The 13,813-nt window shown below is 42.9% G+C and overlaps 1 protein-coding gene across 5 annotated transcripts; it reads left to right on the top strand.

The window, feature by feature from the left end:
- The first annotated feature begins 223 nt into the window (after window positions 1-223).
- Window positions 224-13,584, top strand: ces3 (carboxylesterase 3). 5 transcript variants are annotated; one of them, XM_056416636.1, is made up of 13 exons: window positions 224-281; window positions 2,272-2,473; window positions 2,562-2,700; window positions 3,386-3,519; window positions 3,607-3,760; window positions 3,861-3,965; window positions 4,850-4,951; window positions 5,853-5,993; window positions 6,115-6,195; window positions 12,186-12,327; window positions 12,472-12,621; window positions 12,701-12,773; window positions 13,294-13,584. In XM_056416636.1, the coding sequence occupies exons 1-13, from the start codon at window positions 236-238 to the stop codon at window positions 13,478-13,480; spliced, it is 1,656 nt and encodes a 551-aa protein (XP_056272611.1). In that variant the 5' UTR covers window positions 224-235; the 3' UTR covers window positions 13,481-13,584. The 5 variants fall into 5 exon arrangements, with proteins under 5 accessions (XP_056272611.1, XP_056272615.1, XP_056272613.1 ...); XM_056416640.1 differs by having other exon boundaries at window positions 13,206-13,295; XM_056416637.1 differs by having other exon boundaries at window positions 234-281; window positions 2,275-2,473.
- The last annotated feature ends 229 nt before the right edge of the window (window positions 13,585-13,813 follow it).

Below are 13,813 nucleotides of genomic sequence, written 5' to 3'. Positions count from 1 at the left end.
GTTTAGTTTATCAGCAGAAAGTATACCAAGTATTTTAGAGCTGCAGTGGTCAAAGAGCACAACGTGTGTGTGTGTGTGTGTGTGTGTGTGTGTGTGTGTGTGTGTGTGTGTGTGTGTGTGTGTGTGTGTGTGTGTGTGTGTGTGTGTGTGTGTGTGTGTGTGTGTGTGTGTGTGTGTGGGCGGTGCCAGAAGACCAGCACAGGGGCACACAGTGTGGGTCTCTCTGTGTTTCAGGATGAGAGCAGCGCTGGTGCTTGTGTGTCTCCTTCCTGCGCTGACAGGTGAGAGAACTCTTTGTTTGTTTGTTTGTTTGTTGCCTGTCCTTTTCCAAGTGGAACCAACAACGCAACTTAGTTACAGACAAGAAGAATGACAATATGGAAAGTTGAATGGAACTATAACTACAATGTCAAATTCTCAGGAGCTACCAAAACAGCTTTGTTGGAATTTTTCTAATCTAATTTACTATTGGGGAGGCTGTAGCTCAGTGGGGTAAGGGGGTTGTCGGTTCGATCCCGGCTCTCCCCATTAGTTGCAAGTCGAAGTGTCCTTGAGCAAGGCACTGAACCCCCAGTTGCTTCCCGGGCGCATCACTGCAGCCCACTGCTCCTTAATAACTAAGGATGGGTTAAATGCAGAGAACTAATTTCCCCTTGGGGATTAATAAAGTATATATCTTATCTTATCTTAAAACATCTGGAACTAGAACGGGCACTCGGTAGAGCGCATACCTTCACATATCACAAGATTGGTCATTGAATTATGAACATTTTGGCATTAGTTGCATGCCAATTGGATACAAATTGACCGTGCTATGGTAAAAAGAATATTGTGACCTTTTCATGACCTTGACATTGACCTTTGACCCGATCGATCCCAAAATCTGATCAAATGGTCCCCAGATAATAACCAATCATCCCACCAAATTCCATGCGATTCGGTTCAATACTTTTTGAGTTATGCGAGTAACACGCATACAAATAAATAAATAAATATATACACGGCGATCAAAACATAACCTTCCACATTTTCAACGCGAAGGTAATTAGGGGATTGACAAACAAGTAATCCCTGAATTGACGCTGCAGTTTTGTTTTTGTTGTTGTTGCTGTTATTTTTGTTCTTTATATTAATCACTTCCATTCATGTGAAATCGGTTAACTGTAATTACTTACAACAGTGAGTGAGTAAGTGTGAGATAGTACAAAGACCATATAGGAAGTGAATGGGGGAATTGGTGGGCGGGGGAATGGGTGAATATCTACAACACATATTAAACCACACAGACTTTGAAGTGCCTTCTGCTGCTTTGTGCTCTCTCCAGTGCTAACTTAAAATATTGCTGACCGTTAGCCTTCTGTTTTTGCAATAACTGCAGTATTTAATGTATAACTACAGCCCTGACACTAAGGTAAACGACAGAGAAACCAATAGATGGTGAAAAGAAAGCGGCAGTTTGGTTCGATGTATTCATTGATAACGTTTTGGTCAGAGTAAACCTCACATATTAGTAATATAGAGCAGCCATATTTTTCTAATTTATTCTACAATAAATAAACACTATAGAGTCAAGACTTGCACTAATGCACATGAATAAGATTGTTCTTGTTCTTGTTGAAAACGGAATACAGTGCAGACTTTTAAAACCAATTATAGGCCGACATTTATTTTCTACAACAATAACATAACTTTGACATGAATCATTTTGTCATTTGGTATACTATCAGCACAATATTATTATATTTATAAAGTATTATTAGTATACCTAAAGTATTCTTTTGGTATACTATTAGCAAAAATCACAAACAAATATTATATTAAAATACAATACAAATATAATTTAAGTGAACTATCGGCATGCATATTAGCACATACACAGTAATGTACTTAAATTGTACTAATTTTGTTTCCAATTTAGCACAAAGAAATATACTTAATATACTTCAAATAGTACTTGATACTATTTAAACACAAATTAAATATATATTACAAATATAAGTACAAAATAAGTTGTTCCAAAATAACACACTTTAAGTATACTTATGATTAGTAGGGCTTCAAGTATGCTCAAATTAAACGTACGTAGCATATTTATTTTTCACCTGGGATGACCTTGATGGAATTCCTCATTTAAAATCAGTAAGATTACTTAAATGTTCAACACGTAATTCATAAAATATTTTTTTAAACCAGCGTAATTTGTGAAATGTCTGTCCATAATGTCAAAATCCACATGATTATAACCTTGCATAAACATCGGCGTGTCATCAGCAGGCAGCGTCGACCCTGTGCTCTCTCTGAAAAATGGGCGAATCAGAGGCCAGTATGTGACGGCCAAAGGCACGGAGAGGCGGGTGAAGCAGTACCTGGGGATCCCCTTTGCCCGGCCCCCCGTGGGGCCCCTCCGCTTGGCCGCTCCCCAGGACGCCGAGCCGTGGGACGGGGAGAGAGACTGCACTCGCCAGCCTCCCATGTAAGACCGGGGCTGACCGGAATCATCCATTTTGAGGAACATTATTTTCTCTGTGGATGACGCACACTTCTCTGTCTCTCTCTTTCAGGTGCATTCAAGATCCAGAAATAGTTGTGAACGTTTCTCGGGCCATGTCGGTGCAATTCACCCCACCGGAGCTTTCAGAGGACTGTCTATATCTGAACATATACACTCCGGCTGAGGCAACCAAAGGGGACAAAGTACCGGTGGGTTAAACAGAACCAGTTAATTAATTTATTATTTTATTTTATTTATTTTATTTATTTATTTTATTTTATTTATTTTATTTATTTTATTTATTCTATTTATTTTATTTATTTTATTTATTTTATTTATTTTATTTATTTTATTTTATTTATTTTATTTTATTTTATTTTATTTTATTTATTTTATTTTCATAACCGTTACTATTTAGTCAGACATGAAGGGTGGGGGGTAACTTGTTTATGTGGTTGGACTGGACTGACTTCTAGATAAGGTCCCACTTTCTCGAAAGTGAGAGGTGTACGTCTGATTTTTGGACACTAAAGCTTTGACCAGCAGGCTCCTTCCTGTGCGTCTAGGTCACAGGTGTCAAACACATGGCCCGCGGGCCGAATGCGGCCCACCACGTCATTTTATGCGGCCCCTGACGGCTTAAAAGACACATGATCACTGTTATATCCTGTGCTTTTATTTTGAAGGTTACAAATTAAATTGGATATATTAAGAGAAATGTTCTTGTGTACAATAGTTCCACTCTCGAATAAACAATAATCAAATGCAAAGAGTGTTATTTAACAATATATTCAGGAGTAGTTTATACACCGCTTCAGTTACACCGGCCCTTTAAGAGGCGGCATGATGCCGATATGGCCCACGGTGAAGATGAGCCTGACGCCCCTGGTCTAGGTGATGCTGTGGATCCACGGAGGAGGCCTGTCGATAGGTGCGGCTTCTCAGTATGACGGCGCTCCATTGGCTGCGTATGAAAACATCGTGATGGTTATTATTCAGTATCGCCTCGGCATCCTGGGCTTCCTGAGGTGAGATGGTGTTGCTCGTCGCATTTCTGTCTACGTTACCACGGTGGACAGACTTTTTCTCTATGAAATGTGTTTCCTGTTTCAAAGCACTGGAGACGAACACGCTCGGGGCAACTGGGGTTTCCTGGACCAGCTGGCAGCACTGAGATGGGTGCAGGAAAACATCGAGGCCTTCGGCGGTGATCCACAAGCTGTCACAGTGGCTGGAGAATCCGCGGGAGGCATCAGTGCATCTATACTGGTATGTTGTATACATGTACACATCCTAACATGTGTAGTTGAGCCATACCAAGTAATGAGTGCACCGTGTTCATGCTTTATGTGTCATTCCTTATGAACAGACTCTATCTCCACAAGCAAAAGGACTATTTCAGAGGGCAATCTTTCAAAGTGGAGTTGCAACACTCGGGAAATACATTACAAAACATCCGTTGCGTCACGCCAAGGTACTGTAATATGTGAACAGGAGAGCTAAAGAAGCACAACGCATGAACCCACTGGCTAATGATGCCCACTGGCATCGTCATTGATGGTTTCAGATTTGTATTGGTCTAAAATAAAAAATAAAATTGTTTTTTAAAAATTTTTTTTTATTTTTTATTTTTTTATTTATTTTTATTTATTTTTTATTTATCATTTATTTTATTTATTTTATTTATTTTATTTATTTTATTTATTTATTTATTTATTTATTTATTTATTATTTTATTTATTTTATTTATTTTATTTATTTTATTTATTTTATTTATTTTATTTACCATGACCATTTATTTTCCAAATGTTGCCCCGTAAATATAACTTTGCCGTCGAGCTAATAAGGGTCTAAACAGGCTAACAAGCGCCGTGGAGCTAAAGGGGACTCCGTAGTGGCAAATTCTATGACATCTCATTTCAATTACACAATGGCATTTTATCTACTGTTATTATAAATATGTTTATCAGATCAGCTTCGAGTTATCAAGCTCAATGGAGCACAGATGCAGCAGAATTGCTAATGTGCTATATAGGCATTTGATATTTTAGTTTTCCGGCTTGGGCTCTTAGCGCTGTTCTTATTGTCAAACAGAATGGACATGTGTACAGTCCAGGGTCAGAGGCTTGAAAATGTCAGCAACGTACTCGAGCTAATCATAACTACCAAACCCGAAAAGACACCGATGGATCGTGTAGCTACCTTAGCGCATCGCTAAAAAGATAAGGAAATATTCATTTGGCAAGTTTCAGAGTAAAATGAGTAGAGTTTAACGTTGTCTTCAGAATTATTGCATCGGGATACATGTGCGTGTACTTCTGAATATATGTTCTCTAAGGCTCTGTAATTGTTGCCTAGATTGTTGCCAATCTTACTGGATGCGAGCGCAGCAGCACAGAGGAACTGGTCCAGTGTGTGAGTGGGAAAAGTGAAGAGGAGCTTGTTGAGGCTACTAAAAAGGTAAACGGTCTTCTTGTAGAACGTATATATCTAGCTCTGATTTAATTGTGTGTTTTATTGCATTTCTTAAATCCTTCTGTTCGATAAGGAGACCAACACTGACCAGAAAACGTTCAGATTATTACAAAGTGCTGTGTATTTCCAGATGGAAGAACATTTGGAGGTTGTGGATTACTAAAAGTAATATTAAATTCAATTGGCCATGACAGGAGGCATCAGACCCAGCCAGGTCCAACGGACCCTATGAGACGTGGAGTCACAAAGACTCTGGGGGAGGTCGTAGAGCTCTTAACCCTCCTGTTGCCTTAGGGTCAATTTGACCCCATTCAATGTTTAACCCTCCTGTTACCTTTATATTTACTGACATATTTTTACCCTCGGGGTCCATTTGACCCCAGCAATTAAAACCTCCAGAAAATTATTATAATTAATATTGTTTTCCAAGTTTAAGTGTGAGGTACTTTATGTTTGTTTGTTGACTACCTAAATAGCCCTTTAAATATCTAAAAAAGTTGATATTTCTTATATGTTTGACACAGTGAAAAACAGCCTGGGGTCAAATTGACCCGAAAGAACACCGACATTAAACATTGAATGGGGTCAAATTGACCCTAAGGTAACAGGAGGGTTAATGTGTGATGGAGAGATGTAAATTCATCCTTAAGGAGAGAGAGAGAAGAGGAGATGGGTGCTCAGTCTATCCTAAAACTTCCCCATACAGCCTATAAGCCGAATATATATTTGATAAAGTATCACACAGAGTGAGCAAACTAATAGAAACCTCACAGTAAAAAAAAACGTTCGGAGAAATTGCCCTAACTGAATTCCAGGTGCTGTCCCTACGTTTAGCCACCAGGTGGCAGCATGTGAACACCCTTGGCTCTTCTGTCCCTGTGTTCAGATGATAGTCTACCTGGGAGCTGTGGTGGACGGAGTGTTCCTCACTGACACAGCAGAGGAGCTGCTCAAGAGGAAGGAGGTGTTGAGGGTTCCGGTGATGATGGGAATAACCAACCATGAGTTCGGATGGATGCTGCCTCAGGTCACACAGCAGTCATAATATAGCATCTGTGGCAAATCCATGACCTGGCTTTCTTGATTTTGAAGTATTTGTAGCCTAATTCATATTGAACAGATTTTCTGAAGCATTGTCCCCATCATAGAGCTTCATCCCTCCTGGCTGGGAGAATGGCATGAACAGGGAGTCTGTGCTGGCAGCGGTGAACATGTTCAATCCTCGAGGGGTGAGATCCATGACAGCTGATGCTGCTATTTGATGACTGGTTGATTGTAATTGTATTTTATTTTATTTTATTTATTTTATTTATTTTATTTATTTTATTTATTTTATTTATTTTATTTATTTTATTTATTTTATTTATTTCATTTATTTCATTTATTTCATTTATTTCATTTATTTTATTTATTTCATTTATTTTATTTCTTTCATTTATTTTATTTATTCATCCAAGATGTTGGTTTCTGACGCTTTGCTGTCTTACCAATCACGAGGGAAGCGGACTGGTCGGTGAACAGTGATAAAAGTGGAACGCGTGAACCCGCTGGCTATCGTCTGATGATGGTTTCAGATTTGTATCGGTCTAAAATTCGATCGTAGGCCGGGTAATTGTGAAACCATCCAGACGTAAACATTGTCTTTTAACTTCTACCCTGGATGTCTGCTGGCTGGACAGGAAATATAGTCCCTTGCCCCAGAAGGCCTGTCGTCAGACCCATAACAGAGGACTCCTGGTCTAACTTTAGTCCGTCCCAGATTGATCATCTTGTTGACAGTGCCATAGGCTCTCTGAGAATGACACTGGACTCGATAGCCCCTCTGAAGAAGAAGACAGTGAGGAAGAGGAGGTTTGCTCCCTGGTATAACCCTCAGACCCGCAAACTGAAGCAAACGTCACGAAAGCTTGAACGCATATGGCGTTCAACTAATCTCGAAGAATCCCGCTTAGTTTGGCGAGATAGTCTTAAAACATATAAGAAGGCCCTCCGTAATGCCAGAGCAGCCTATTACTCATCAATAATAGAAAAAAAAAACAACCCCAGGTTTCTCTTCAGCACTGTAGCCAGGCTGACAGAGAGTCACAGCTCTGTGGAGCCGAGCATTCCTATAAACCTTAGTGGTAATGACTTTATGAACTTCTTTAATGAAAAGATTTTAACTATTAGGGACAAGATTAATAATCTCTTGCCCATAACCAGTGCCAATCTGTCCTCAAGTGGAATGGCCTTGGAAACCGCTGTATGCCCTGGTGTATATTTGGAGGGATTTTCTCCTATCAACCGTGACCAATTATTTTCAACGGTTTCTACTTCGAACACGTCTACCTGTCTCTTGGACCCCATCCCGGAGGCTGCTTAAAGACGTTTTGCCTTTAATTGGCGGCTCTCTATTAGATATTATCAATGTGTCTCTGCTAACAGGCCACGTACCACACTCCTTCAAGGTGGCTGTTATTAAACCTCTCCTGAAGAAGCCCACTCTGGATCCAGAGGTATTGGCTAACTACAGACCGATCTCTAACCTCCCCTTCCTCTCCAAGATCCTTGAGAAAGTGGTCGCAAATCAGTTATTCGACTTTCTACATCATAATAGTTTATTTGAGAAATTTCAATCAGGATTTAGAAAACACCACAGCACCGAGACGGCACTGGTGAAAATTACAAATGACCTCTTAATGGCAGCAGATAAAGGACTCCTCTCTGTCCTGGTCTTGTTAGACCTTAGTGCTGCATTCGACACCATTGACCATGACATCCTGTTACAGAGACTGGAGCAGTCGATTGGCATTTCAGGCACGGCACTAATTTGGTTTAAATCCTATTTATCAGATCGATCTCAGTTTGTATTTGTAAACGATGACGCCTCGATAACCACCAACGTTAATCACGGAGTTCCACAAGGTTCTGTGCTTGGACCAATTTTATTTACCTTATACATGCTTCCTTTGGGCAATATTATCAGGAAACACTCCATAAACTTTCATTGTTATGCAGATGACACTCAACTATATTTATCGATAAAACCAGAGGAGAGCAACCAACTCTGTAAAATTCAAGCATGTCTTAAAGACATAAAACATGGATGACCTGCAACTTCTTGATGTTAAACTCAGACAAAACCAAGTAATTTTAATCGGCCCTGAGCACCTCAGAGATCAATTATCTGGTGATGTGGATTCTGTAGACGGCATTGCCCTGGCATCCAACACCACTGTAAAGAATCTTGGCGTTATCTTTGATCGGGACTTGTCCTTTAACTCCCACGTAAAGCAAATCTCAAGGACTGCATTCTTTCATCTACGTAATATTTCAAAATCAGGCACATCTTGTCTCAAAAGATGCAGAAAAATTGGTTCACGCGTTCGTTACTTGAGACTGGATTACTGCAACTCCTTATTAGCAGGCTGCTCTAATAAATCTCTTAGGTCCCTCCAGTTGATCCAGAATGCTGCAGCTCGTGTTCTCACTAAAACTAAGAAAAGAGATCACATCACTCCTGCACTAGCTGCTCTGCACTGGCTCCCAGTAAAATCAAGAATCACTTTTAAAATTCTTCTCTTAACCTACAAAGCCTTGATTGGTGATGCTCCATCATATCTTAAGGAGCTTGTCGTACCATATTGCCCCACTAGAGAGCTCGCTCACTAAATGCGGGACTACTTGTAGTTCCTAGAGTCTTAAAAAGTAGAATGGGAGCCAGAGCCTTTAGTTATCAAGCTCCTCTTATATGGAACCAGCTTCCAATTTCAGTCCGGGAGGCAGACACAGTCACCTCGTTTAAGAGTAGACTTAAGACCTTCCTCTTTGACAGAGCTTATAGTTAGGGCTGAATCAGGTTCACCTGGTCCAGCCCCTTGATATGCTGCTATAGGCTTATAGCTGCCGGGGGACGTTTTAGGATGCACTGAGCACCTATCTCCTCTTTTTTCTCTCCTTAAGGATGAATTTTCATCTCTCAATCACACGTTACTAACTCTGCTTTCTCCCCGGAAGTCCTTTTGACTTTACGTCTCATGGGGTCATCGGACCCTATGAGACGGCATAGATCCTATCTGCCTGATGGATCGTCTGGGTCATGGAATTCCTGCACTTGACTACGCCACTGTCCTGTTGAGACTCCGCCCACTCCTCCTCCGCACCGCCATCTGCCTGATGGATCGTGGAGGTCTCCATCGTGGAATATGCCTACTATGAACTATTCATACACTCTGTCATATTCATTGAATGTATTTTAACTCTAAATCTGTCCTTCTGTACACATTACATCTATTGCATCTGTCCATCCTAGGAGAGGGATCCTCCTCTGTTGCTCTCCTCCAGGTTTCTTCCCTTTTTTTCCCCCTGAAGGGTTATTTGGGAGTTTTTCCTGGTCCGATGTGAGGTTTTGGGGCAGGGATGTCTATGTGTACAGATTGTAAAGCACTCCGAGACAAATTTGTAATTTGTGAAATTGGGCTATACAAATAAACTGAATTGAATTGAATACGCTGATGGGTTTCCAGTCAATGCAACACAAATACATACAAACAAATACATACCAACAAATAATACACACACAAATAATACACACATAAACAGTCGGAATATAGAAAAGACATTACCCGGACACCATTACATCACACTAGCGTCACAAAGCCCTGCTTTCTGTAAAACCGTGAAATAGATATAAATTGGCATGTGTTTGATTAGATACTTGTTTTTTTCCTTTAAAACTTGTAACATCAAAAGATTGATCTTGATGTAAGTAATGAACTTGGGAAGTTTCATGAGGATATCCATTAGTTAATTTAACCTATTCAATTCAGTTTATTTTATATAGACGCGAAGGCACAAAGACTCTGGGGAGGAAGCAGAGTTAGTAATGTGTGATGAAGAGATGTAAATTCATCCATAAGGAGAGAGAGAAGAGGAGAGAGGTGCTCAGTGTATCCTAAGCATCCATAAGGAGAGAGGAGAGGAGAGAGGTGCTCAGTGTATCCTAAGCATCCATAAGGAGAGAGGAGAGGAGAGAGGTGCTCAGTGTATCCTAAGCGTCCATAAGGAGAGAGAGAAGAGGAGAGAGGTGCTCAGTGTATCCTAAGCGTCCATAAGGAGAGAGGAGAGGAGAGAGGTGCTCAGTGTATCCTAAGCATCCATAAGGAGAGAGGAGAGGAGAGGTGCTCAGTGTATCCTAAGCGTCCATAAGGAGAGAGAGGAGAGAGGTGCTCAGTGTATCCTAAGCGTCCATAAGGAGAGAGGAGAGGAGAGGTGCTCAGTGTATCCTAAACGTCCATAAGGAGAGAGGAGAGGAGAGAGGAGCTCAGTGTATCCTAAGCGTCCATAAGGAGAGAGGAGAGAGAGAGGTGCTCAGTGTATCCTAAGCGTCCATAAGGAGAGAGGAGAGGAGAGAGGAGCTCAGTGTATCCTAAACGTCCATAAGGAGAGAGGAGAGGAGAGGTGCTCAGTGTATCCTAAGCGTCCATAAGGAGAGAGGAGAGGAGAGAGGAGCTCAGTGTATCCTAAGCGTCCATAAGGAGAGAGGAGAGGAGAGAGGTGCTCAGTGTATCCTAAGCGTCCATAAGGAGAGAGGAGAGGAGAGGAGCTCAGTGTATCCTAAGCGTCCATAAGGAGAGAGGAGAGGAGAGAGGAGCTCAGTGTATCCTAAGCGTCCATAAGGAGAGAGGAGAGGAGAGAGGTGCTCAGTGTATCCTAAGCGTCCATAAGGAGAGAGGAGAGAGAGAGGAGCTCAGTGTATCCTAAGCGTCCATAAGGAGAGAGGAGAGGAGAGAGTGCTCAGTGTATCCTAAGCGTCCATAAGGAGAGAGGAGAGGAGAGAGGAGCTCAGTGTATCCTAAGCGTCCATAAGGAGAGAGGAGAGAGGTGCTCAGTGTATCCTAAGCGTCCATAAGGAGAGAGGAGAGGAGAGAGGAGCTCAGTGTATCCTAAGCGTCCATAAGGAGAGAGGAGAGGAGAGAGGTGCTCAGTGTATCCTAAGCGTCCATAAGGAGAGAGGAGAGAGAGGTGCTCAGTGTATCCTAAGCGGCCATAAGGAGAGAGGAGAGGAGAGAGGGAGCTCAGTGTATCCTAAGCGTCCATAAGGAGAGAGGAGAGGAGAGGTGCTCAGTGTATCCTAAGTGTCCATAAGGAGAGAGGAGAGGAGAGAGGTGCTCAGTGTATCCTAAGCGTCCATAAGGAGAGAGGAGAGAGAGGTGCTCAGTGTATCCTAAGCGTCCATAAGGAGAGAGGAGAGGAGAGAGGTGCTCAGTGTATCCTAAGCGTCCATAAGGAGAGAGGAGAGGAGAGGTGCTCAGTGTATCCTAAGTGTCCATAAGGAGAGAGGAGAGGAGAGAGGTGCTCAGTGTATCCTAAGCGTCCATAAGGAGAGAGGAGAGGAGAGGTGCTCAGTGTATCCTAAGCGTCCATAAGGAGAGAGGTGCTCAGTGTATCCTAAGCGTCCATAAGGAGAGAGGAGAGGAGAGAGGTGCTCAGTGTATCCTAAACTTCCATAAGGAGAGAGGAGAGGAGAGGAGCTCAGTGTATCCTAAGCGTCCATAAGGAGAGAGGAGAGGAGAGGTGCTCAGTGTATCCTAAGTGTCCATAAGGAGAGAGGAGAGGAGAGAGGTGCTCAGTGTATCCTAAGCGTCCATAAGGAGAGAGGAGAGGAGAGAGGAGCTCAGTGTATCCTAAGCGTCCATAAGGAGAGAGGAGAGAGGTGCTCAGTGTATCCTAAGCGTCCATAAGGAGAGAGAGGAGAGAGGTGCTCAGTGTATCCTAAGCGTCCATAAGGAGAGAGGAGGAGAGAGGTGCTCAGTGTATCCTAAGTGTCCATAAGGAGAGAGGAGAGGAGAGAGGTGCTCAGTGTATCCTAAGTGTCCATAAGGAGAGAGGAGAGGAGAGAGGAGCTCAGTGTATCCTAAGCGTCCCCCTCAGCCTCTCAGCCTCTAGCAGCATCTCTAGGTCTCTCCAGGTGAACCTGGTTCAGGTCTCACTATCAGACCATCAAGAGGAAAGTCTTCAGTCTCCATGAGGTGACACCTGCATCATTTTGACTCCTGGCACACATTAATCACATATTCATCCCATCGGACGTGAACAATATTCACACAGTGAACGGGTCAGGCCTTAGAGGTCAGGCCTTAGAGGTCATGCAGTCATCTTTCTTGCCGATGAGCATTTGCCGCAGAAGGGGAAACCTGAAGGTCCGACCCCTCCTCCTCCTCCTCCTCCCCTGCTCCAGGTCTCCCTCGCCAACAATCTCATCGTCGACGAGTACATGAAGGACGCCAAAACGCCCGAGGAGATCAGAGACGCGTTCACCGAGATCGTGGGCGACCTGCTGATGACGCTGCCCGTCGTCATGGTGGCCGGATACCACTCAGGTCAGAAAGTGCGCGCGGGCCCTTGTGTTTCGATGACTCAATGCTCCTGTTAGAACCTTTGAAGAGTTCATGCATCACCCTGTAGGAAGCTTTGTTGACCTTTGACCTTCATCTCCAACACGTTATCCCCATCGCTGGATTCAGATGTGGGCGTTCCGGTATACATGTACGAGTTTGTGCACCGCTCTGAGATCCACAAAGACACCAGGCCCAGCTTCGTGAGGGCGGATCACGGGGATGATGTCGGCTTCATGTTCGGCGGATGTTTCTGGAGTGGACCGACAAAGATCACAGGTGGGTTAGACATATGTCTTGTGTGAGGGGGTAACGTAATATGGATATCACTGGAGTCACTTCCTGTCCGATCTTCCAGGCAACATCACCAAGGAGGATGAAGGCTTCTGTAGGACCATGATGTCATACTGGGGCAGTTTCACCCGGACTGGGTGAGCGAGCACAGAGAACGACATCACTAAAGCGGCACTAATAAATGTGTTCATATTAATAACACAAAAATGAGAATGATTAGACCTATATTTGACTCTGCGGTTCTACGTCTATGGAGCCGATCAGTGATGATCAGTCTCTTAAGCTTTTCTTTATGTTTAAATGATTTATATAATGTGCTGGGTATTTTCCATCTGTAAACATTTTTTACACTTTTACCTCTGATATGTCAACAAAGAGAAAGACTCCGTTTTTTTAAAAACCTGGCTTTATCGGATGTTCACATTTCTGTTCTGGAAAGGCACACATAAGGGAAATGCCTCATTTGCATATCGTTTGGCCAAAGTGCAAAAACCTACTATCTGCAAAATGAACCGTGTGTGTGTGTGTGTGTGTGTGTGTGTGTGTGTGTGTGTGTGTGTGGGGCGCAGCGCAGCTTTTGCATTGTTCGTACATTATCCGGCTCGAGTTGCATGATCCTCTCGGCCGCATCGCTGACGTGGTCGAGTGTGTCTGCAGCTCTCCCAACGCGCCCGGGCTCGTCGTCTGGCCTCAGTACGACAGGCAGAAGCAGGAGTACCTGGAGCTGGGCCTGACCCAGACCGTGAGACAGAAGCTGAGGAAGGACCGGGTCCATTTCGCTACCGTCGTCCTGCCTCTGAAGCTGGAAGAGTTAGCAGCAGCAGCAGCCAAAGCTAGACACTGATGTTTGCATTGGTCTAAAGTTTGAGAGTTCTTATGCCTTGTCACTGTACCTGACTCAGACTGTCGAAACCTTGTCTGATCTTATTTATTAAAGGATTTACTGGCCTTCTTTTGCAAGTCTTTTAATTCCATTGTGACATGTTGTAAGTTGGCTGTCAATCAAGAAAACCCTCTTCTTTGATGGCATGGCTTCCGGATGCAGTTTGAAATGGATCATGGAGGCGTGGGAGAGCGAGTGACAGTTCCCATCGATTGGGAAATAAGGTTGATTTCCCATACATTTTAAATAATATTAAGGCACCATGTAAAATACGAAATATAAAGGACAAACAAT

The sequence above is a fragment of the Pseudoliparis swirei genome, chromosome 6 (genome assembly GCF_029220125.1).
Source record: "Pseudoliparis swirei isolate HS2019 ecotype Mariana Trench chromosome 6, NWPU_hadal_v1, whole genome shotgun sequence".
In the NCBI taxonomy this organism is placed as follows: Eukaryota; Metazoa; Chordata; class Actinopteri; order Perciformes; family Liparidae; genus Pseudoliparis; species Pseudoliparis swirei.
Note: the sequence above shows the minus strand (reverse complement) of the source record. Positions and strands in the feature narration are given on the sequence as shown.